Raw genomic sequence first — 21458 nt, forward strand, 5'->3', positions numbered from 1 at the left:
TGCTGTTGGTAGAACAGCGTTCCAGTCGCTACAGAACTCTGACCCCACCACCTAACGTCAGCGGGGCAATCACCTAATTTGGAGTGCACGTGAACAATAACTCGAAGAAGAAAAACCAGTCGCTTACCTCTGTAACTGTTGTTCTTTGAGATGTGGGGCCAGGTTGGCGGTGCCTATAGCGGGTGCCATAATGGCACCGCGCCAGGGGATGCCGCACCCACCCGACGGCTACCTGCGTGAGGGAAAATGTTCCAGCAATTGGACGTGTCCATGTTTACGCACCTCATTTAGAACGGATATGAACCACGCATCTCGAACAGCGGTTACAGAGGTGTGTTAACGGCCTTGTCTTAGCTTATAGACAGTGTTTGCTGTGAGCTGAGCACTTGGGTAGCCATCCAGGAGAGATTCATATACCTCCCAGCTGATTTGCAGAGCACCCGCAGCCAGCAGCAAGTGGTTTTACTGGTGAGGCACATTCACACATGCCTTGGTGCCCATAACAAAATGTATCCTGTATGTGGATGGAAAAAATTAGAGGAAACACTGCTAATGGATCATGATTTCTACCCCTTTAATCATTTTTGTTGCCCTTCTCTGGACTTTGTCCTCTTTGTCCTCATCTTTTGTAAAAATAAAAACACGGGGCACCCAGAACAGGACATAGTACTGCAGTTGAGGCCTAATCAGCGCAGGGTAGAGAAGAATAATTACTTCTTGTATCTTGCTTACAGCACTCCTATTAATACATCCGAGAATGATATTTGTTTTTTTCACAACAGTGTCAAACTGTCAAGTTTAGCTTGTGGTCCATTTCGCCAGTTTGTCCAGATCATTTTGAATTAAAATCCTATCCTCCAAAACACTTGCAATTCCTCCCAACTTGGCAGCATCTGCAAACTTTATAATTTTACTCTCTATTCCATTATCTAAATCACTGATAAAGATGTTGAACAGAGCCAGTCTCAGAACTGATGTCTGCAGAACCCCACTTGTGCCCTTCCAGCATGACTACGAGTCATTAACTACTCTCTGGGAATGGTTATCCTGGCAGTTACCCAACTATATAATAATAGCCCAGCTAGGTTGTTTCCCTAGTTGATTAATGAGAAGGTCATGCAAGACTGTATCAAATGCTTTACTAAAATATACCACACCTACCCCTTCCCTCTTAGCCACAAGACCTGCTATTCTATCAAAGATACCAGGTTTTGACATGATTTGTTCTTTACAAATCAGTGCTGTTACTTGTCGCCTTATTATTTTCTGGATCAGAGATGAGCAACCACAAATCATAAGTGGGCCTCCCGAGTAGCCCTGCAGCTGTTCCGTCTGTGGCCCCCCCACCACCAGACACCTCTCACGCACCAGTGCATTGGAGTCCTGCCCTTGCCTGCTCCTCACCCTCCATCCCAGCACTCGTGGAGCAAACAAATCACTTGCTTCACGCTCCATCCCTGCTCCTCCCCCTCACTCCCAGAGTTGAGATGGCTGTGAACAGCTGATTTACAGCATTCTATCTCTGGGAGTGAGGAGAATGAGTGGGGGTGGTGCTCTGAAAGTGCTGGGATGGAGAGGGCAAAGCAAGGAAGCACGGGGGGCCCCAGTACCATGGTGCTCAAGAGTTGCATGGGGGGTGGGAGGCAGCTGGGACTCCACAGGCTGCAGCTGGGTTCCCAGTGGGCCGCGTGCAGACCAGGGGCTGCAGGTTGCCCACCACAGTTCTAGATGTTTCCAAATGGATTCCTTAATTATTTGCTCAATTATCTTTCCTGACACAGAAATTAAGCTGACTGGTCTGTAGTTTCAGGGTTTGTCCTTATTTCCCTTTTAATTGATGGGCACTATATTTGCCCTTTCCCAGTCTTCTGGAATTTGTCTCATCTTCCATGACTTTTCAAAGATAATAGCTAATAGCTCTGGTATCACCTCATTTTGCTACTTGAGTATTTTAGGGTGCCTTTCATCAGGTCCTGGTGATACCTAACTTCTCTAACCATCTCAGAAGGGTGGCCATGTTAGTCCATAGCTTCACAAACAACAAGCAGTCATGTGGCACTTTAGAGATTAACAAATTTATTGGGTCATGAGCTTTTGTGGGTGAAACGCCCTTCCTCACTTCCTTTCATCTGAGGAAAGGTATTGTGTAGCAGAGATGCATAGAAGCTCCCCATATATCATCTCTGTGAATCATGGGATGCACTTACCTAGCTGGTTTCTTGATGACTTGCTGCTGGAAGTAGATTTCCTTAGTAATCCCTTGTGACTGGAGGTATTACTAAGTCAGGATGGTACTCGTTAATCGCAGACAATTTGTTGGTACAGGTTGATAATGTGAAGACCCCTTTACCAGCTCAGCTGGGATCCAGGGCCATCATCACAAGGATGAAAAACATGGTGACTCTGAAAGCGAAGGACAACTTGGAGATCCAATTTAATGGCCGCCATGCCTTGTTTGTCCGTGTGGGCCCAGAGTATCGGAAACAGCTCTGTGGGATGTGTGGGAACTTCAATGGTGTCCGCAAAGATGATAAAGTCATGCCCAGTGGGGAGAGAGCCCGAGATGATGCCGAGTTCGGGAACGCCTGGACCTCTGACATCAGCCCACCAAGGTTTTTTTTTTTTTTGGTTATTTCTTTTGACCTTATTTGTTTGCAAGCACCTTTTTCATGGCCTCATCTATCTTTCTCCCTACACTGTATTGCTCTAGAAGTACGTCTACACTCCAAAAGAAACCCCACCTTGGTGAGCCTGAGAACCCAGGGAAGAGGGTTCAGAGCCCAGGCTAGTACAAGCAGGAGTGTCTTCACTGCTATTCTTAGCCCCATGGAATCTATCCTATGGTCTAGAGTTAGCTGATCTGGGCTTTGAGACTTGCTGCTGTGGGTTTTTTGGGAATCTTAGACATACCCTAAGATCTCTCCTCTTTCTCAAAGAAAGCTCATGTTGTGCCCGTGTTTAAAAAGGATAAACAACGTAACCCAGGTAATTGTAGGCCTGTGACCTTGACATTGATTCTGGGCAAAATAAGGGACTGGTCTGTACACAACTGAAGTAAATGTTTAAAGGAGAGTGACACAGGTTGTGGGAATCAACACTGTTGAAAATACATCTGTCAAACCAATGTGGTATATTGATGAGAGGACGATTTTGCTTGATAAAGATAATATAGGTTGGACCTCCTGGAATCCAAACTCTTCTGCCAACATCCGTGGTCTGGAATCTGTGGATGCTCTGGGGTGGGAGCACTTTCAGGGAAAAGCCAAGGGCCCAACATGCGGCAACTCCTCCCCTGTCCTCCCAGGAATTCTGAAGCGTCACCGATAACTCCATTTGCAATGTTCCAGTTCAGGGTGGGAGAGGGAGGCGCACGGGAGGGGAGGCACTCTGGGGAATCTGCCAGCAGCCCGCCCAGGCCATGCAGTGCCAGGATCATGCCTGCGGGGCTGTGGAGACAAGCAAAGTTGTCAGTGGTGTCTGTGGCTGTCAATCCCTGCCCCTCTGGAGCCACCAGGACAGTTAGCAGGAGAGAGGCTGGCACTGACCTCCCATGAGCTGGCAAATTCCCTGGTCCAGGATTAGTCAGTTCCAAGGGTGCCAAACCAGAGAGGTTAGAATAAAAAACTAGAACATCAAATTAATCTGGCACACGTTAATGGGTTGAAGGCCTCAGCCACATTCCTTTTCCATCGAATGACGCGTGCGTAGCGACTAGAATCGGCTTTGGTAGGGGTCTGCAAATGGTTTGGGAGGATGATTGGGAGCTGGCCCGAGCGAAAATGTTTGGAACCACTGCACTAGGATATTTAAGTACAGGGATACATGGCAAATCCTATATTCCTATGACAGTCACATGGCTGTTTTTCACAAACGTGGTATCTGGCGCTGGTGTGAAAAATAAAGCAGGAAAACACAGAGTGGAGAAGGAAGAATTTCTATAGTAAACCTGGAGCAATGTCGGAATTGGTCTGTACATAGGCACCAGTTCAGACTCTTTAAAAAGAAATAACCCTGCAACTGGTCTTTCCATGATGCATTCAGGTGTAAGAATGACACTGGCGACACAGAGGCGTGCACAAAATTTCAGGAGTTCCAGCAGCTGTGTGGGATACTAATGAACCGCACCGGGCCATTTGCTGAGTGCCACTGGCATGAGAGCCCAGCCCCTTACTATGAATCCTGCGTCTACGACCTCTGCCAGTATGGCCTGGGTAACCACATGCTGTGTGCGGCTGTTGAGTCCTACGATGAGATGTGTGCCTTTCATGGTGTGAAAGTACCAAAGTGGAGACCAGGACTGGGCTGTGGTAAGCAACAGGAAGTCTTTTGTTTTCCTCTAAATTGGCAGAGTTCTCCAGGGCGACTGAGAAGTTACACCATGGCAGAGATTAGCGAAGGAACTCCGTTTGCATCCCCGGTGTGACAAGAACTTTTGTGTTTTGGAAAAAATTTGTAACTTTTTCATAAAACTCTGTCAGACCCCATATGGACAGGTGACTCATTGTTCCTTTGCATCTCCAGGTGTCACCTGTTCAGCCAACTCCTACTTTGACTTGTGTGGCCTTCCGTGCCGTGCCTCTTGCATCGACCTTAATTCGCCCACCCGATGCACAAAGCCCTGTGTGGCGGGGTGTTTCTGCCGGGAAGGGTACGTTCTGGATGCTGGACACTGCGTGCCCCTGAGTCAGTGCGGCTGCACGTTGAATGGTCAGTATCACCAGCTGGGAGAGGAGGTGATCCTGACAGACACCTGCAGCAGGAAATGCAGCTGCCGGCAGCCCGCCCAGCCCATGCAGTGCCAGGATCATGCCTGTGGGGCTCTGGAGATGTGTAAAGTTGTCAATGGTGTCCGAGGCTGCTACCCTGTGAAATTTGGTGCCTTGTGGGTGTATGGTCACCCCCACTACCACATTTTTGACGGACTTGCTTTTGACTCGAAAGGAACCTGCAAATACACCTTGAGCAAGTACTGTGGCCCTCCTGGGAATCTCCCCGACTTCACTGTCAAAGTGGAAAATGAGCACAAGGGCTCCATCACAGCATCCTGGACACGGCTGGTGGAGCTGGATGTCTATGGAAAGCATATTGCTATACAGGCCGGACAGTACGGCCAGGTGCAGGTAAGAGCCTGAATTTCATTTTTTTCCAGTTTTCCTTGCTGACGAATGGGCCCCTTGGCAATTAGAGAGGGATTCTGAAAACGTTACCTGTTACCCCCGTAGTGTCCTGCCTCATTGCCCATTCTTTCCAACCTGTCTTCCAATTCCTGCAATGCTATCTCCTCTCTCTCTGAGTAGGTGAGTATTACACTTCCAATGCTAGGGGGGTGGGGATTCAAAGGCAGGCCCTCTGTCTTTCGCCTCATCTGCTGGACACTCTTTCCCAAGTCAGTTTATTCTTCGTACTTTTAACCGGCTCCTTTACCTGCCCTGAAGCAACCAGGGGAGCTGGTGGTGCTTCGCATCCCTGAAAATGAAGCCGCAGAACAGAAGCCATGAACAGTCTCACCTGTACAATGTAAGGACCAGCATTGCCAAGGGCCTGCTTGGATCTCTCCAGCAGCTTAACATCAAATCTGCAATGAACGGCACCTCCTGACATGTGGTGCCAAAGTGCAGAGGCTGGGATTCAAAATGGTCAGAGACACAGTTTTTAAAAGTGGGAGGGGAGGGAGGGCAGCGGACTGCAGAAGCAAAGAAGTGCGGGGCTGGGGAAACACCGTCTGGAGAGAGAGAGAGAGAGAGAAAGAGAGACTTGTCCTGTACATACATTACACCAGCACACTTTGAAGCAACAAATGATAGAGCTGGTGCCAGAAGGGGCTAAGAAAAGAGATGGTTATTTGCGAACGTGATGCTGATTCTTCAGCACCTTTCCTTATCATGCTGAATTCTTTCCTGTAGGTGAATGGATCCCTGGTCAATCTGCCCCTTGTCCTCGCATCAGGCAAACTCTATGCCTATTACAGTGGGTCCTCTGTTGTGGTCCAGACAGAATTTGGCCTCTCTGTATCCTATGACTGGTCCCACTATATGACCGTTGTTATACCTGAGACTTATTCAGGGATGCTCTGTGGGCTCGGCGGAGACTTCAATGGGAACCGAAACAATGACTTCCGGATGCCCAATGGATCTGTGGCTCCTGACCGTATCTCTTTTGTGAGTAGCTGGAAGGATGTTGATTCCCCTTTCCACTGCACAGCTGTTGGTCCGCAAACTGAATGCAGCAAAGGAACTATGAACAAGTACAGAGGTCAGAGTTACTGTGGGATCCTAACAGATACGGAAGGACCCTTCAAGCGTTGTAGCAACCTTACCAGTGCTGAGCAGTACGTGGAGAGCTGCGTGCATGATCTCTGTGCCGCCAAAGGGAGCCACAAAACGCTGTGCGATACGCTTCGGAGTTATGCTGTGCGCTGCCAAAGTCATGGCATCACCATACAGCCGTGGAGACTGCTGGCTGGATGTGGTAAGCTGCAGATTTCAGATGTGTGAAGGAGAGCCTTTATTCAGGGTGACCCAGAAATTCCTCACATTTTTAAGTGATTCTACCGTAGAATCGTGGAGAACTGGAAGGGACCTCAGGAGGCCCTTGAGTCCAGTCCCCTGCGCTCACAGCAGGACCAAACACCATCTAGACCAGCGGTTCCCAAACTTTCTGGAATCATGCCCCATTATTTATTTATTTATTTATTTATTTTGAGAAATCCTCACACCCCTCCACCTCTTTTTTGCCACGGGCCAGCCACTCCAGCCGCCTGTGAGCCACCTGCCTGAGTCCCTCCCCTCCCCAAAAGCCAGGTACCACCAGCCCCTCATCTGACCCCTTCCTCCCCCTAACTCATCTTTGCAAGAGGCAGTTAGCTCCACGTGGGCCTTTGCCGGCTGCCTGCTTTTTATAGCGTCTGTGCTGGGTTGCCCCCCTTGAAATGGCAGGGGCTGACAGCCGGAAGGAAGGGCTGGCTTTTTCTTGGGGATGTAGAGAACGACTGGGAGGGCTGGGGTGCCTTGTGCCACCCTGGGAATTTCTTCATGCCCCCCAGTTGGGGAAACCACGGTCTAGACTGTCCCTGATACATGTCTGTCTAACCTGCTCTTAAACATTTCCACTCATGGAGATTCTACAACCTCCCTAGGCAGTTTATTTCAGTGTTTAGCCAGCCTGACAGTCGGGAAGTTTTTCCTAATATCTAACCTAAACCTCCCTTGCTGCAGTTTAAACTAAACAAGCCCACTTCTTTCAGCCTTCCCTCATAGCTCATGTTTGCACGATCTTTAATCATTCTTGTTGCTCTTCTCCAGACCTTCTCTGTTTCCCCACATCTTTCCTAAAATGTGGTGCCCAGAACCAGACACAATACTCCAGCTGAGGCCTAATTAGCACCGAGCACAGTGAAAGAACGACGTGTCAGATCTTGCTAACCACACGCCTATTGGTGCATCCCAGAAACTTTTTTGCTTTTTTGCAACAGCATCACACTGTTGGTTCATATTTAACTTGTGGTCCACTATGACCCCTAGATCCCTTTCTGCCATACTCCTTCCTAGACAGTTGCTTCCCATTCTGTATGTGTGAAGCTGATTGTTCCTTCCCTAAGTGGAGTACTTTGCATTTGTCCTTATTAAACTTCACCCTGTTTACCTCATGGGGACAATGGGTGTAGCAAGTTAAGTAGATTCTCCACTGATTTGAACCTTGTACAACCTATGTGTACATTGAATATATTAACATTCCAGATGGAGAGCAGAGTTTGGTTTCCTCATTTCCAATTATGGTGTCCCAAGCACCTTGGAAAGCAATGACAAAATCACTGTTCATTCACTGTATAGAGAAATGAAGCACATGTTGTCCTCCCAAGAGTTATTCGGTATTTCTAACCACTGTTGTTCACGTCCCTTTCAGAGTTAATCTGCCCCAGCAACAGCCACTATGAGCTCTGTGGCCCTTCCTGCCCGGCCTCGTGTGCCCACCCAGCTGTGCCCTCCCGCTGCCGGACAGCATGCGAAGAAGGGTGCCAGTGTGACCCTGGCTTTGTGCTGAGTGGCACTGAGTGTGTGCCTCGCGAGCGGTGCGGCTGCACCCACAACGGCAGATACCACCTGGCAGGGGAAAGCTTCTGGGAAGGGGAACGTTGCCAGAGGTTGTGCAGATGTGACGGCTCCTCCCACACTGTCCAGTGCTCCAGCGCTGCCTGTGCCCCTGGGGAATTCTGTGGCACTCGCAAGGGGGTTTATGGGTGCCATGTGCGAGCCAACGGCATCTGCTGGGCTTCTGGGCTGCCCCACTACACGACCTTCGATGGGAAGCGTTACGATTTCCAGGGCACCTGCAGATACGTCTTTGCCGAACTGTGCGCGACAGCGAAGTCCTTGTCCTCCTTCAGAGTGGAAGTGAAGAATGAAAACCTGCCCCATGTTCCTGTGGCTGTGACGTCGGAGGTGTTTGTTCTTGTGAACGGTGTTGAGATCCATCTGCAGAGAGGTCAGCCCGGGACAGCTAAGGTAATTCCATTGGGCTACCATGTTCTAGGAAACCAGATACATTAGTGATAGACATTTGTTGCTAGCGCACATATTCACTTCATTTTCCCACTCCAGTCAGTGCAAAAGTATTTGTCATCTACCGTCCTCTGCCTTTTTCTGGAACAATGAGTATAGAACATTCGTATTAAGCCATTCAAACAGAGCAAACACTGTATTGTTTTCCCTCATGTCCTCAACCACCTGTAGGCTTTCTTCACCTGAATGTGGCGTTGAACCATGTGAAGGATTCATTCCCTAGACTAATCTCTTTGTTGTTATTTTTCTCTCTCAGATTGATGGGGTTGTTGAAACCCTCCCAGTGAGTATCAATGGGGGAGAAATCATAATTTATCAGGCCGGATTGTATACGGTTGTGAAAATAGAGTCTGGGCTGAGCGTGAGCTATGACCTGGCCCACAGCCTCTTTGTCAGCCTCCCGCCTGCGTACCAAGGCCAGACCTGTGGGCTGTGTGGGAACTTCAATGGCGTAGCTGAGGATGACTTTGTGATGCGTAACGGCTCCCTAGGGAAGGACGCCTTCCACTTTGCTGCGGACTGGAAGTCAGAGGCTGTCCCTGGCTGTGACAATGGCTGCCGTGATTCCTGCCCTGCGTGTGAAGACGAGGAAAGACTGGTGCAGTCCAAATCACAGTGTTGGGTGATCCAGGATCCGAGTGGGCCGTTCTCCTCTTGCCATTCCCAGATTGAGCCAGGCCCCTATCTGTCTGACTGCATCTTTGATGTGTGTGTGTCGGGAGGGGCTGGCAGTGCCCTGTGTGAATCCATTCAGACATATGCAGCCGCCTGCCAGAGAGCCAACGTCACCATCTCGCCTTGGAGGAACGAGTCTTTCTGTGGTAAGTGACCATGATTTCCATGTGCGTAAACAAACGTGTTTTGGCAAGGGCAGACAGACAAAGCCAATTGAAACACACACAGAAAATTACATGCAAACAAGATTCAGGCTGCAAAGCCTGTGCAGAGTTGGGAAATATCCGTGGTGAGGTTGCCTATGCAGCTGCCATTCAGCCTCTTGTGCTTAGGCTACAGACTGTATCTGAAGATGACGTTTCCGATCTAACCCTTACGCAATAAATAGGTCTAATTGTTTTCAGCCTTGCTTGCTAATCACCTACCTGCGTTCACAGTAGTAGGCAGGGCTCTTCCTTTGGACTTGCACCCAGGGTGTCTATTAAAGTCATGTACATGGAGCACAGGAGCAATTTCCTCTGTCTGCAGAGTGCGGACTCACCATCCTGGTTAGTTTGGGCTCTTCTCTTGCAGTTCTGGGTTTCTTTGGCAATTGACGGTCTGGCTGTTCTCCCCTTCAAATTGCACTGCGAAGCCTTGTACCTCTTCAGTGCTCTTTTATAGTGGGCATTTCAGAGGAACTAAGGAGTTGGGATTCAGATGCCACTGAAATTTAAGTCTTTGAAGCCCACTTGAGAAGTGGCATCTGAAAAAGTGAGGTGCCTCTAGCAGCTTCAGTGTAGTCAGGTTACATGCAAGGGGTTTGCTATTGTGAAATCTCTGAATTTTCAATCCTGTTTGCGAGGTGCCTAGTGACCCAAGAACTTCCAATTCCCTCTTTTATAGCCCCTAGGTGCCCCCTCCACAGTCATTATGAGCTGTGTGAGACTCCCTACCAGGACCTGTGCGCCGGATCCTGGCTGCAGAAGTACCACAGGCACACATGCTCTGAAGGGTGTTTCTGTAATGACGGTTACCTGTGGAGCAGGGACAAGTGTGTCTTGGCAGAGGACTGTGGCTGTGAGCACAATGGACGCTACTACAATGTGAGTTGATAGTTCACGCGGTGACGAGACAGAACGGGGGAAGCTGGGTGCATTGGAACATATGGAAGAAAACCTCATTTCTTTTGTTCAGAGACCAGCTTTTCTGCTAGCCGACGCGCCCACAATTCAGCTCCACAAGAAACGTTTCGTTTTCTGATGGCAGTGAAACAGCCACGTTTTCGTCATCGACATTTTTCTCCAATAGTTTTGATGTTTTCAGCTGAAAGTCATATTGTGGCTAAATATTGAAAAGTTTTGGTGTGTGATCAAATAGGTTTCGTTGTTGACTGTAATCATTTGTTTTTCAGTTGTTTGGAAACCAGGATGCGTTCAGTGTTTCTTTTTTCTCACGAAAGCCTGAAGAGTTTTGTCAAAATTGGACTTTCCTCCAGAAATTCGGATTGTTTTGTAAAAGACATTTTACGTAAAACAAAAAAAAGCATCAAATGGAAAATTTCAGCCAGCTCTAACCTTAGTCCATATCCCTTTGAATGCTTTCTTTCTCTTTGTGTGTATGGTCAGCTCTGGTCTGTCTAGCAAAGCAGAATAAGAACTAACTAAGGGCTCCAGTATATTTCTGTCTAGCTTGGTTCTGAGATTACCTCTAGGATTTGGTAAAGAGGTTGTGCTGGTGGTGATGCTGATGATGAGGATAATTCAATTCTTCTCTCTCTCCATGCCAGGTTGGAGACCATGTCTGGCTCCCTCGTTGCATCCAAAGATGTAGCTGTGACTCCCGAGACCGTTTCCATTGTTTCCGAGCTAAATGCTACCCAGGCCAGCAATGTGCTGTGAAGAATGGCAAGCGGGGTTGCCAGAGTGTCCTGAGAACCTGTGTTATAACAGGGGACCCTCACTACTTTACATTTGATGGGGCTGTGGCACATTTCCAAGGAATATGTGACTATGAGATCTCCCACACCCGCAACTCCTCTTTGAACTTGTCTTTCCGCGTGGTGGCAGCAAACAGGCATTTCCGGAACCCTCATGTGTCTTTTGTTTACCGAGTGGAAATTTGGCTCAGCACTGGCAACTTTAGTTCTCATATTGTCCTCGAGAGAGGCAAAGCTGTCCATGTGAGTTGACCAGTGTGGTGGTGATGGTGGTGGTGGTGATAAAAATACTGTCTCTAGTGGTTTCACCATGGGTGTTTTAGAGGCAGAAGGATTCTTCTGAGTCTCAAATGCAGAGAGAGACTTTTATCATAGTCTTTTTCTGTTTCAAGTTATTTCAGGAGTCAGACAATAACTGTATTTGTATGGGATTGTACCTCTGGTCCTACTAGCACTTTCAAAGGTGTAGTGGTAGGTGGAATACCCACCCATTGATCCACTCCCAGAGATGCCAGAAGGATTCTCACTATCCCAGAGGAGGTGCTCAACATTGTCTGAAGGCCAAGCCATTGTGGGGTGCCTCCTGTTCAGAACCCCAAAATGGAAAAATTCTAAATAATTGGTGGCTTCAAAATCTTGATCATCATCTGTGGTTGTTTACATTCAATACAGTTAAACTGGTGTAAAGTCAGTTCACTGGAGATCAGCTCAAGGCCCAGGGAAGATGGAGTGAGGGCTTCACCATCATAAAAAATCCCCCATGCACAGGAGTAATTTTCTTGAGATGAGCTGACAGACCATTTTGTGGCAGAACTACTGTGCAGCCCAGGATCCAGTTATTTTGTATTTCCAAGTCGTGTTAATATTACCTCCCTCTGAATGTGGAGGGAGTTCTCCAAAGGTGCCAGCACAGAAATCTCTCAGGCAGAATTTTATACACTACCTCTATGCATTAGGTAAAGACTGATAAACCCCTGCATGGTTGGCTAATGGAACAGTGGATGCCTGCTTAGAGAAGGCAAAATCACAGGGTGTGAAATTAATTCTGCCTTTCTGTCCCAGGTTAATGGGCTACGGACCGGCTTACCAGCTCACCTGGGAACTGCTGCAAAGGTCCTGAGACTAAAGAACATGCTAACAGTGAGAGCAGCAAAGGCCAATGTGGAGATTCAGTTTAATGGAGCCAGTAGTTTGTTTGTCCGTGTGGGCCCGGAGTATCGGAAGCAGCTAAGTGGGATGTGTGGGAATTTTAATGGCGATCCCATGGATGATAAAGTCCTGCCCAGTGGAGAGAAAGCCAGGAATGACACACAGTTTGGGAACAGCTGGATTTCTGACACCAGCCCTCCTGGGTATGTTTGTTTATCCCCCTCCAGAGAGGGGAAATACAGGTGTTCTGGCAGAACTGAGGAAAATCTAGAAGTAGTTCAGCAAGCTGGGATTTGGTATTCCAGGCTGCAAGGTCTTTCCACAATGATGCTCTGCACTGCTGATCTTCTCTCTTGGGAGCAGCTGTCGAAGCTGGAAGGGACATCCTCTGTAACAGAGCTTTCCAGATGCCACCGATTCCTGCAGTGGTGTCCTTACTGGGGTACAGGACACAGCCCCAGTGCATAGGTCTTTGCTCTGCTTTGTACCATCATGCAGAAGAGGGAAGGACATGTTGTATGCAGTTAGCCTTGTGAAGCATGTTCGTGATTGTAGTTCCTGAAGCCCAACCAAGAATGGGGCTGCACTATGCCAGGTGTAGCTATAAACCCAAAGAGCAAATAGTCTAACTCAGTGGTCCCCAAACTTTACCTTTTCCCCTGAGAGCCATAGTCAGGAGCCAGAGCTGGGATGATGGTTCCAGGGGTGGGGAAAGGGCAAGGACAGAAGGGGTTTGGGCTGGGCCAGGAAGTGGGGCCAGGAGCATAACTAAGGCTGAGAGCCAGAAAGCAGGGCCCCACCACACCTGGGGGCAGAGACTCATAAGGGCCAGAATGAGTCTTGCTGCACCCCACTGACGATTCCTCCTCGCTCCCCAAAGTGTGAGCCCCACAATTTGTGAACCACTGGTCTCACTGGACCAGACAGACACAGGGCAGAGGAAAGAGGTTGAACACAAAAGCAGAGTGGAAAATGTGATGTTAGCAAACTGTGTTATGATGATTTTCCTGGGGGGTGCAGAGGTATATTTAGTTAGAGATTTGCTAAAAATAAAGGGAAGAGGAGCCAAGGGACAGGGCAGGAAAGACTGGGTGGAGTGAAGCTGAGGTGACGAGACCTTGAGATCATAGGATGGTTGCACCAAATGGCCCCTCAGAATGGAGCAGAAAATGTCTAGGCAAAGCTCTAGACAGTTCTCATCATCAGATGTCCCTGCTTTGGGGGATACTTCCACTGTTCCTCCTACCAGCTGAAGTCTCTGGCCGACGAGCGTCCTGTTCCCTTTAGCTGCTGGAAACACAGTTTCTGTAGTTTCCACCTGTGATTTGTAGAGCTGTGACACCCAGAGCCCCCAAGGGGATTGTGGGCCTCATTGCACTTGATTCTTAGACCAGGGTTTCCCAAAGCCCAGTCACCAGAATGTTTCAAAGGCTTGTCAGGAGGCTCTGACCCCCTGCAGCTGGCTTGGCTCAGCTCCGCACTCTGGACATTGGGATCACAGCTGTGCTAAGGTTTGCCAGACCACTCTGATGGTTGGCTGGGTCACCTTTGTGGGAATTGTGCTCTGACCTGGTGTTGGGGGGGGGGGGGGTGTAGCACATCTTGCTGAGACACTACAGGATAGAGGGGTGGCTGGGCCGAGCCTGACTCATGACACAACCCAGAAGTCCCAAAGCTCTGAGTGAAGAGCCAAGCCCAGCCATTACCATTGGACTGGAGAGACAGGAGTTGATGCTGCGTCGGTCTGGGGGAGAAGCTGAGCAGTAACTATAGAGCCTTGCTCCCACCCATGCCCCTCGTAGGGAAGAACCTACCCTCCCTTCCACCACCCTGTGTACTGGGTTACGATAGGCCATCACCATTCACACATCAGGCTGGAGCCCTAAAAGGCTGAGAACCACATCTCTGGATTCATGGTAAAAACAGCCAGACTGTGTCAGAATGGGCCATCCAGCCTAGGATCCCATTTCCCAACAGGGGCCAATGCCACTTCCAAGGGAACGAACAGAACGGCCACTCAGATGTCATCCACTCCCAGCATCTGGCGGTTAGTGGCTTAGCCATTGGTTGAACCTGTCCTCCGATGAAAGCGGAAGAAGGTTCCCGTGGTGCCCAGGCTGTTGACATTGAAGTCAATGGCAGAATCCCCAGGAATTCAGGAGCACGGGGGGCCCTTTGTTTTGTTAGGTTTCCTCCATGGCAAGGTCTGAGAAGCTCACCCGGCAGGCAAATTCCACACTGAACCATGCTAGTCACCATGTCAGTTTCTGGTGAGCTGCTCAAATCAAATGTGAACACTAAATGCGTCAACATGCTGGTTCTCAGACTGGGCTGTGCTCCCCTGTGCACCCCAGCTCTTAGCGAGAGCAGAGGGAAAATCTCATAACCATTATTTACTTGACTCTTCCAGGTGCACTAACGACACTGGCATCCTTGTGTCTTGTCCAAAATTACACATGTACCAGCACCTGTGTGGGATCCTAACAAACAGCTCGGGACCCTTCTCGGAGTGTCATTGGCATGAGAGCCCAGCCCCTTACTACGAGTCCTGTATCTACGACCTTTGTCAGTATGGCCTGGGCAATCGCATGCTGTGCACGGCCATTGAATCCTACGATGAGATATGCACCATCCTCGGCGTGAAAATGGCAAACTGGAGACCAAGGACGGGCTGCAGTAAGTGCCAAGGGTCTTTGCTTTTACTGAAAGCGGCTCTATTTGCTGGAGGAACGTGACGTAGTGTTCTCTGCCCTGATGCACCAGCAGTGCAAATCATGAGCTGCATTTCCAGAATGTACACGTGCAAGACAGATGTCACAGCTTCCCCTGCTCCAGCATAAACGGAGGGCAGGAATGCTGCCAGATTCGGTCATTCCCACAGGCAGATGCGCTTCCTTAGCAGATTCCAACTCCCACGCCTCACTGCCCAGAGGAACAGGCAGTGGGTGCGAAAGCTCAGACCAAAACTTTCCTTTTCCCCTCTAGTTACTCCATCCAGGCCACCTCCCTCTGTCTGTGCAGCTGATGTTCATACAACTGTAACTCTCTGCTGGGGGAGTGGGCAGCAAGCAGGCCAAGTTCAATGTCTGGGGGTTTCTTTTCAATGATAACAAGACAGAACTGACTTGAGCTGCCGCCAGGTAACCTGGGAGAATTACACGCCAGCCCTAGGCCATACTTCTCCACTTGCAAACACAGTCTCAAGGCTTACCGGGGCCTCAGTGCCCAGGAAAAGTCCCCGGCAATCAAGTTAGCGCCTCTAGTGAAGACCCACTAAATCACATTCTCATTGACTCTGGTACTTCACTGGAAATAGCATAAGCAAAGTCAATGGGAGACCTTGTCCTGTCTAACCCTCTGCTCCGTGACCATTACTCCATGGTAACTTGACCTTGAGGAGGTCAATTCCCATAGCTGGAGTTGCGTAAGTTAGGCCAACTTTGCCCCATAGAGTAGACCTGCCTTGAGTGTAGAAAAGAAAATTTTAATGAAAGGAGGGAAGTCGCCCAACATTAATTAGGCGAAATGCCTGGAGCAGGCCTCCCTTCTGTCTCTGGTTCTTTTCCTGTGCCCCTCTCTGCTTCCTCACCACAGCCCCCTCCCAGTGGTTGTCCTCCATCAGTGAGGACCAGGGTTCAGAGGTGCATTGGTGTGAGCTCACCTCCTACCTGGGGAAGAAGGCAGCTTGCTTTTGCTGGCTGCCCCATCAGCTGCTTGGTTCTCTGCTGACCACTCTGCAAGCCACTGTGCTGGACACAGTCACCTTTCTCTGCCACCTGCCTCTCTACTGTGACCTCTGCAGGTCAGCCTCTTGAGCCTCCCACCCCCCGGGACTTAGTGACGATCAGCTCTAAGTGGGGGAATTTCATGGCTGAAGCAGGCTTGGCAGGAAGGCAGGGGTGCCATTTATGTTGGGTTGGGGGAGCCTGTAACACCCCCCCCGAATTTTGAATGAGGGGTCCACTTGCATTAGTCCATGGGCAGAGGGTGACACTAGGGCTGGGAGAACCAAGCCCCCACCCCACCCTTGCCGTCTGAGGTCCTGCTCCTGCCACCCAGAATCCCTTGAGAGCCAAGCAGTCCCCTCTGCGCAGACAGGTGCAGCCCCAGCCTTCCCAGGACCCAGCGGGAACATGGAGGGGAAGGGTCGGCAGTGCACGGTCCCAGCGTGTCCACGTCCTTGCCTCAGCTGGGTCAGGAGCAAGAGGGAGGGTGGCATGTGGGCCAAGCCTTACTCAGCCCTGGCTGGGGCAGGGGGAGAGGGCGCACAGACGTGGGTCCAGCCTTTCCTAGCTCCAACAAGAGCATGGGGACAGCAGGTAGTGAGTGGCCCCAGCTTTTCCCAGAGCATGGGGAGAATGGGGGCCCTGGCCCTGGAGGGCAGGAGGCAGGTGGCCCTCCTGGCTCCAGAGTGTGGGCAGTGCTTGGCCCCAGGCTCACCAGCTCCAGGAGGGCTAGTGGCCCAGTCCCAAGCCTGAGTGAGGCTGAAACCTTAAAAGCTCTGGGAGAGATGCTCTGAAAGTGGGGCATTGCCTTCCCCGTCCTCTTCCCCACACCACCCAGGCCCTGCTCTGTTAGCCCCAGGTAGAGCCCCTAACTGCAACGCAGGCTGCTACAGGTCGAATTCCGCAGCTGGCTGCAGCGGGGAGTTTATGAACAGAAGCTGGGTGGTTAAGGTAACAAAAGGCCTGTCATTAAAGCGACCTAAGGAAGCATTGCCTGGTACTCAGTCTAGTCCCCTGGCATCTCGTACACTCCCCGTTTGCTGCCTGTGGTGTACAGGGCAGGGTCGTGTGCCGAGTGCAGCTCAGCAGAGGTGCACGGGGGGGGCACCCCTCTAGCTACTCCGCACATGCACCCCACCACGGAAGTGGCTCCACCAGCCCTGGGGACCCTGTGCAGCTCTGGCCCCAGCTGGCTCACACAGCGGCAGTAGCTCTGGCTCTGGTGCAGCTTGTACCACAACAATAATCTTCCTGGGGGGTGTCTACCTGGGGGAAGCCCCTGGCTGTGCAGGGGAGGGAGGGTGGCCTGGGGCAGGCCCTGGCTGCAGGCGGGTGGAGCTGTGGCAACTGGGTACATTTCAGTTGGACACCACTGGCCTAGTCAAAAGCAAGGAAACAAAAGGTGAGCTAATCAGAGATTTTCAGGCAGAGCTTGGGCAGGGGTGGGTGGCAGGTAGGGATAGAGGCACGTAACATTCTTTAAACGTCTTTAAACTAACACCAAAACCACCTGACTTAAAAAAAAAATCAAGAATAGAATAAATGCTGGGGTAAAAAGAGAATGCAGGCAGAAGCCCAACAACAGAGCGAGGGCCCACCTGCTTATAGCACCCAGTGCAGCATGTTAACAAGGAGCAGGTTCAAACAACCAAAAGAAGTATTTTTCCACACAGTTCAGTCTGTGTAAGTCTTTGCCAGAGGATGTTGTGAAGTCCAAGATTGGCATGGGGTTTACAGAAGAAGGAAGCGTCTCAATGGATCTGCAGCCAGCGTGAACAGAGAGCCAAACCCATATTCCATATGTCCCTCACCTCTGTTTGCCAGAAGCTGGGAACGAGTGACCGGATGAATCACTCAATGATTACCTGTTGCATCTGTTCCCTGTGAAGCAGCTGGCATTGGCGATTAGCAGAAGACAGGATACTGGGCTAGATGGACTTTTGGTCTAACCCAGTCTGGCCATTCTGATGTTCTTATATTGAGAAGAAGCCAGAATTAGATGTCCTACTATAATCCACTACCCCCCTCATTCCTCTCCCAATGCTGACCTAGCACTTCTGGTGGGATTTCTTTCTGCAGAGAGAGCCTCAAAGAAAGAATATACATTAAAATTTTAAACCCAACAGTGTCCTTTAAGTAACTTGCCCCAAGATAACAGAACACATTATTTGAGTTCAGTGGGTTTGTTATTTGTCTTTTTATAAAGGAATTAGATTAGTTACAGAGCTCATGTCAGCTAACTGCTAAATTTCTACCAGAAAATTAGTTTCAAGTGCCTAAATAGCCCCAGGAACCATGCGTAAAGTTGCCCTCCTCCATATTCTGTAACAGCACCCCTATAGAAATGCTGTCCTATAATGATCACTTTCAGCTCTAGTGATGACTTAACAATAGGCCTAATGGAGCTGTACATAGCTCTGTCTTTGAACAGCAGGTGGGGAAATTAAAGCCCACCTCCTGGCAGGAATACCTGTCTCCACTACCTCTTAGTTTCACAGTGGTCTTCAGCCAAGCCCCTGGCTTAGCAAGTTCATTTCAGGTGAGGGTGACCCCACTAAATCAGGACAGGTTAGGCACAGTTCTGCTCCCCTTGACTTATACAATAAAGACAACAATTCACTCCTTTTCTGTTCACTATTACAGTGGTTTATACCCCAACAGCAAGCAAAATTGACCACTTTGGGCAGCAACACTTTGTCTGCTAGAAAGCTAGGTAGAGTAGTACCAGAGAGCGAGTCCTCTTAGTCTGTAATCTATCAAAACAAAAAAGCAGTCATGTAGCACTTTAAAGACAAACAAAATAATTGATTAGGTGATGAGCTTTCATGGGACAGACCCACTTCTTCAGACCTACAGCCCTACCAGCACAGACCGAGTATATATGAATTGTTAACAAGGTAGAACAGAGGCGTGATCATGGAACTATAGTCTGCTCTGAAGTCTCTGCCCTCCCCAGCAAGCTGCTCGTTCAGACCCTGCTTACACAAATATATGAATCCCCAGAGGCCCCACTGTGCACTTTTGATCCAGTTTTAGCCCTAGCCATCATGCAAAGACAAACTTTACTTTCAGATGAAAAAATGAGCAAAAGCCCAGAGCTCCTGCACCCTCAGAGGGCTGTTTCTGAAGCGCTCACATGGAATTCATGCGCAGATCTGTCTTCGTTCTTCTAGGTTTCATCTGCCCGGCCAAGAATTATTTTGACTTCTGTGGCCCTGCCTGCCCAGCCACTTGTGCCAACCTCAGTGCACCCCTGCTCTGCACAAAGCCCTGTGTGGCGGGATGCTTCTGTCGGGAAGGGTATGTTCTGGAATCTGGTTTGTGTGTGCCCGTGAGCCAGTGCGGCTGCACGTTGGATGGTGAGTATCACCGCCTGGGAAAGGAGGTGATCCTGACAGACACCTGCAGCAGGAAATGCAGCTGCCAGCTGCCCGCCCAGCCCATGCGGTGCCAGGACCATGCCTGTGGGGCCCAGAAGATATGCAGAGTTGTGGATGGCGTCCGAGGCTGTTACCCCTTGATGTTCAGCACTTCCTGGGTATTTGGCCACCTCCATTACAGCACGTTTGATGGAGTCATGTTTGGTTACCAAGGAGTCTGCAAATACACCCTGAGCAAGTACTGTGGGTCCCCCGGGAGCCTCCCGGACTTCACTGTCCAAGTGGAGAATGAGCACAGGGGCTCCATCGGTGTGTCCTGGACGCGCCTGGTGGAGCTGGACGTCTATGGGGAGCGTATCACTGTGGCAGCCGGACAGTACGGCCGGGTGCAGGTAAGGGCATTTCCCAGCTCTGAAGGAATTGACATTCTCTGTGCTGAACAGTTAGGGGAGGAATTGTGGGTCCAAGGAATTTATGAGAGGAAGACTCCTGAAATATGCTCCTCTTCCATTTAAGTGGGTGGAGAACCTGCTGCCGAGGTAAGCCAGAGGCTCGGTTTTGCTGCAGACATTGCCCAGTTATCTTTGTCACCTCATTTGCTAATGACCTGGAAAGACAAACTGCCAATCTGGTTACAATTCCGGTTTGCAAAGGGGATGGAAGATAGAGCAGGGCAGAAAACCCAACACCCAAACTTACCAAACAATCCTAGGACTCAAAGAAGAAAAGTGATGTGAAATTGCTAGAATTGCGGGCTGCCCATTGGCATAACAATGAATGAATGCCCCAGGCTGGGGGAGAGGGTGTTAATGTGTAGATACATTTGTTTCATATTCTTATAAGCTTGTATTAAGTTATTTTTGTATTAAGGCTTTTTATATAGAAACTTTGTAATCTCTGTATTATTATCTTCATACAGAAACTTTGCATTAAGTCTTTTCCCAGGAATGCACAGGAACCTAAGGGTGTGTCTACACTAGGAATGAACTTTGAAGTTCTCTTCAAAGTTAGGCACTACATCAGAGTAGCCAGCAGAGAGTCCACGCACATTTTCCCTAACTTCGAAGTTAACTTTGAAGTAGGCAGCCCAACTTCAAACTGTTTACTCCATTCCTGGGAATGGAATAGTGCCCTTTGAAGTTTAACTTTGAAGTAGGGTGCGTGTAGATGCTCCACTTTGAAATTGCTTACTTCGAAGTTATTGTTGTACTTCAAAGTTATTTTTGTAGTGTAGACACAGCCTAAGTCTTGTTGTAGAAACTCTGCAAGAGTTGGAGAGGGCAGGGAAGCCAGGTCCAAGACAAGACCCATAAAGTGGGTGCATTGAAAGAAGATCAGACATACTGACAGCCTTGGGAGTAGAAGCAAGTACCTTCTTTCCAAGGTGCACTCTTTGAAGACGAGCATGGCAGCATTAAGACCACACCTAGAGGAAGGCACCACAGATGACACAAACAAGAAATCCTGTGGCACCTTATAGACTAACAGGACTTAAAGATACAGACTAACACTGCTATCTCTCTGATACAGATGCCTGTATGCATATGAGGACATTGATTTTATATATGCATGGGATGACTGACTGTAGATTTGCATAAAAAAACAAAAAAGCGGTCAAGTAGCACTTTAAAGACTAACAAAATAATTGATTAGGTGATGAGCTTTCGTGGGACAGACCCACTTCTTCAGACCAGACTCAATATAGTAGATTTGCATGAGAGAGAAGCCACTATAACTTGTCTACACAGCAAGGTTTTTCACATACTGCAAGAGCATTTTAAAATGGAGAGTTCACACTAGAATGCTCTTCTTTTAGAATTGAGCTATGATGGGACACCTCCCTGCAGGCCCATTAAGTTGTTATAACCTCTGCTTACTAAACACTGTGGCTGCATCTACATTAGCCCCCTTCTTTTGGAAGGGGTATGGTAATGAGGGATTTTGGCAGATGCTAATGAGGTGCTGCCATGAATATGCAGCTCCTTGTTAGCATAATGGCAGCTGCACAAGACTCAATGCTCAGCTGCACCCCTCCCCCATTAACTCAACCGAT

At 49.3% G+C, this 21458-nt stretch overlaps 1 protein-coding gene across 1 annotated transcript in view; it reads left to right on the plus strand.

Moving 5' to 3' along the window:
- Window positions 1-21458, plus strand: part of LOC142004023 (IgGFc-binding protein-like) — a 47436-nt gene that overhangs the window by 18373 nt on the left and 7605 nt on the right. The window contains exons 8-17 of the mRNA XM_074981443.1: window positions 2326-2612; window positions 4042-4307; window positions 4522-5120; window positions 5904-6468; window positions 7903-8501; window positions 8815-9379; window positions 11165-11394; window positions 12214-12503; window positions 14711-14976; window positions 19199-19797. Coding sequence (XP_074837544.1) covers window positions 2326-2612; window positions 4042-4307; window positions 4522-5120; window positions 5904-6468; window positions 7903-8501; window positions 8815-9379; window positions 11165-11394; window positions 12214-12503; window positions 14711-14976; window positions 19199-19797 — 4266 coding nt within the window. The remainder of the gene's footprint in view (window positions 1-2325; window positions 2613-4041; window positions 4308-4521; window positions 5121-5903; window positions 6469-7902; window positions 8502-8814; window positions 9380-11164; window positions 11395-12213; window positions 12504-14710; window positions 14977-19198; window positions 19798-21458) is intronic.

The sequence above is a fragment of the Carettochelys insculpta genome, chromosome 30, assembly GCF_033958435.1.
Source record: "Carettochelys insculpta isolate YL-2023 chromosome 30, ASM3395843v1, whole genome shotgun sequence".
Lineage (NCBI taxonomy): Eukaryota > Metazoa > Chordata > Testudines > Carettochelyidae > Carettochelys > Carettochelys insculpta.